At 40.0% G+C, this 3,291-nt stretch overlaps 2 protein-coding genes across 2 annotated transcripts; both read right to left on the bottom strand.

Annotated features, from left to right (window-relative positions):
* Nucleotides 1–325: 325 nt before the first annotated feature.
* Nucleotides 326–1,223, bottom strand: LOC110694051. The gene is made up of 2 exons (XM_021871213.1): nt 855–1,223; nt 326–793 (listed from the first exon to the last, which is right to left on the bottom strand). The coding sequence occupies exons 1-2, from the start codon at nt 1,221–1,223 to the stop codon at nt 326–328; spliced, it is 837 nt and encodes a 278-aa protein (XP_021726905.1).
* Nucleotides 1,224–1,858: 635 nt separating this feature from the next.
* On the bottom strand, nt 1,859–3,028 carry LOC110694052. The gene has a single exon (XM_021871214.1). The coding sequence runs from the start codon at nt 3,026–3,028 to the stop codon at nt 1,859–1,861; it is 1,170 nt and encodes a 389-aa protein (XP_021726906.1).
* Between the last annotated feature and the right edge of the window lie 263 nt (nt 3,029–3,291).

Below are 3,291 nucleotides of genomic sequence, written 5' to 3' on the forward strand. Positions count from 1 at the left end.
TTAAATGAAAGAAGTGGTGTTGCGGTCCCCGTCAGCTAACCAATCCACGCGAGCTTTCTGGTACCAAAGCAACTCCTCTTGCTGAAGCACTTGATCAAGGTCACGTCTTAGTCTTGCTTCCATTTTAATCAAGCTGGAGTTGTCTAGACAGAGAAGTCTGGATGCCTTTGATACGGGCCATGAGAGATCTTTTTTCTCTGAAAATGTTATGAAAAAACATTTTTATTCCACTCTTGAAGGTTTTCAGCAAAAGATTTGAGCAGAGGCACTAAAGGATCATTGGGGCTCCACTTTTCTTTGATAAATTCTTCGAACTTTTCATGTGTCAGCCATGCTGCTTGAAAGCGAAAGGCTTGCTAATATTCGAGAGAGGGGAGAAACCATTGGGAGATATGAATAGAGGGTATGGTCTGATTGCAGCGCTGGCAAAATGTTTTACTCTTGCCAGATCAAACCGTAAACCCCATTCTGAGTTACACAAAGCCCTGTCAAGCCTTGCACTTTGATATGTATCATATGAATTTCCCCTAGCCCAAGTGTGAGAAGGGCCCGAGAATTCTAGTTCGAGGAGTTGGGTGTCATCAACCCACGCATTAAATCTTTCACTCCTTCTGGAGGTTTCAGGGCAGCTTGAATTTCTTTCCCAAGAGTATCTTGTCTCATTAAAATCACCAGCAAGTAGCCAAGGCTGGTTGTTATTATCAGCAAATTTCCTAAATTCATACCATAATTCACTCCTCTTTGAAGGGTCAGGACTAGCGTAGATAGCAGTGAAAGTACCACGGAATTTCACCTACTCTAGTGATCATCATTGTGATATACTGATTATGTTTGGTAATTGGATCCACTTTCACCAATTCCGGCTTCCAGTAAATCCAAATGCCTCCGCTATATCCTTGAGCATCCACTCTCGTGTGGCCATTGTAATTGAGAATAGAAGCTATTTTTTGAGCATGATCGCCTCCCATATGTGTCTCAACAAGAGCAAGGACACATGGTTTATTCACTCTAACAATTTCTTTCAATACATTGATGAATTCTCGACTTCCAGTACCTTGTGTGTTCCATATCATACAAGTGATAGGGAGAGAGGTAGTGTTAAGGTTGTGATTATTCATAGACATAATTGAGTTAGGGAAACTGGCATTATGTGCATCAAAAAGCAGTTGCAACGTTCGTTTAATGTCAATTGGCAACTTGAGTGTCACCAACAACTCTGGCATTCATTTGGTTCGTCACAGATCATTAATGTATCTCCACCTCTAGTTGGTGAGTCAGGGGTCTGCAATTACCAAGTATGGGTCCTCCATCAAGTCTGTCACAGGAATGATCTTGTCTGGAGGGATCTGTAGGATTATTGGAAAGGGTGTAGCAGAGACATGGCTTACAGAGGAGTGTTGTGTGACTTAGTCAGAGGGTCTTCGAGCTAGCTTGGGTTGGCTTAGGGGTGGCTACTGTGTTTGCTTGGATAGTAATCATAGGGGTGGGAGTTTTAATAGCTTCAATATGAGGTGGGGTAGAATCTTTTGAGGAAATATTAGTTATATCATTTAGGATAAATTTATTTTGAATATTCTGTTTTTTTGTATCTTTTCCTTTTTTTGTTGAATCAATCTTTTGGCCATGATTATCGGAATGGGATCCCAACTTGAAAGGGATATTATTCTCCAAATTTCCCATAACAATCTTTTCTTGCGAAGATTTTGCCAAGTTAACTGTTTCAAAAATACTCGGAATTGAATTATTAGTCTCCAAAAATCCATCAAGATCAACTATTTCCTTGTTCTATTCCTGATTAATCTCCCCTAATGCTGCAAATCTTGATCCCTGTTGACTTGCCTTATGACTCTCCATGGGCTTAGCTGGGCCTGGGTTTAATTTGACGGGCTGCTGGGGTTGCTTGAGCCCGTCCTGCTGTTTTTTCCGGCCTCAGATTCCGCTTCCTTGGTGGTGGTTTTTTCACTATCATCCAGGAACCATAATATTCTTCTTCAATTCTTGGAGCAAGTGGGATATTAGTAGGATTAAAATCCATCTCAGCTTCACCATTTAACTCTTTGTCACAGACAGCAGGACACTTATCAGATTGGTGACCAATTTTGCCACAGTTGAAGCATATCAATCTCAGACCTTCATATTGCACTCTCAATACCTTTCCTTTAAGCCAGAATTTAGAAAGAAGCGGTTTAGAGAGATCCAATTCTATACTTAGCCTTGTGAATTGACTTCTTTGAGCCATAGCTGTGTTGTTGTCAATCCTAACAACCTTCCCAATTTTATTACCAACCTTGAGAAGAAATTCTTTGTCAAAGTATTCCACAGAGAGGTTGGGGATACGCACCCAAGCAGTCAGAAACCTTAAAGGCGCATCATCAGGAATGAAATTTGGAACCCATTTCCTAATAGTGAGATAGTTATCATCAAGCATCCAAGGCCCTTGTGTTAACACATGATTATAATCATCTACAATAGAAAATCTGGCTATAAAATAATCATATCCAATATCCGTTAGTATCAAACCACCTTTGAGTTCCCATTTTTTCTTCAATCTCTTCATCAAAGCCATATAGCCAATTTTTCTATTAAACATCTTGATGATGAGTGTGTGTTTCCAGGGCTTCCTAATTCTCATTTTCTCCTCCTTAGTGAGTAGAATGACCGGGCATCGAGGATCGTCTATCACCCCCTCAGGTGCTTCATCATCATCAGAATAATCATCATCATCATCATTAAGGGTATCAGATTGATGGAGAAGGTTCCCCTGCATCTGGTCTTGTCTCACCATATCCCTATATGACATTGAATTAGGCTGCTTAGACTGATTGATTGGATGAACAGGCTGTTGAGGTTGAGGTGAATCTCTATTGAATATGAGATGGGTGATCTTGCGTTTGTATTTTTTAGTGGAGCGAGCAAATTGGTCATTTTCCTCTTGGGAGGAACCTTGGTCGTTTTCCTTTTGGGAGGAACCTTGAGAAGGGGTTTCCCTCACAAGGATGGGTTTCGCAGAGAGCATTTCAGAGAGCATTTCAAATTTCACTTAAATATAATGTAAAAGTGGTAATTTAATAGGTAGTTGTTCGTAAAATGTAATTGCTTGCTAAAGTGGTAACTTAAAAGGTAATTGTTGACAAAAAAATCTAACATTTTATAAAGGAGTTTTTTATAATAAGAATAATCATGTACGATGCGGTGGTCCTGGCCTGGTGTATTATCGATTATCGAATGAAAGCTTAATAACATACGAAGCACAATATGCGCATTGATCTTACCCTCAGTTGGCAATTATTA

The sequence above is a fragment of the Chenopodium quinoa genome, unplaced genomic scaffold, assembly GCF_001683475.1.
Source record: "Chenopodium quinoa cultivar QQ74 unplaced genomic scaffold, ASM168347v1, whole genome shotgun sequence".
NCBI classification, from domain to species: domain Eukaryota; kingdom Viridiplantae; phylum Streptophyta; class Magnoliopsida; order Caryophyllales; family Amaranthaceae; genus Chenopodium; species Chenopodium quinoa.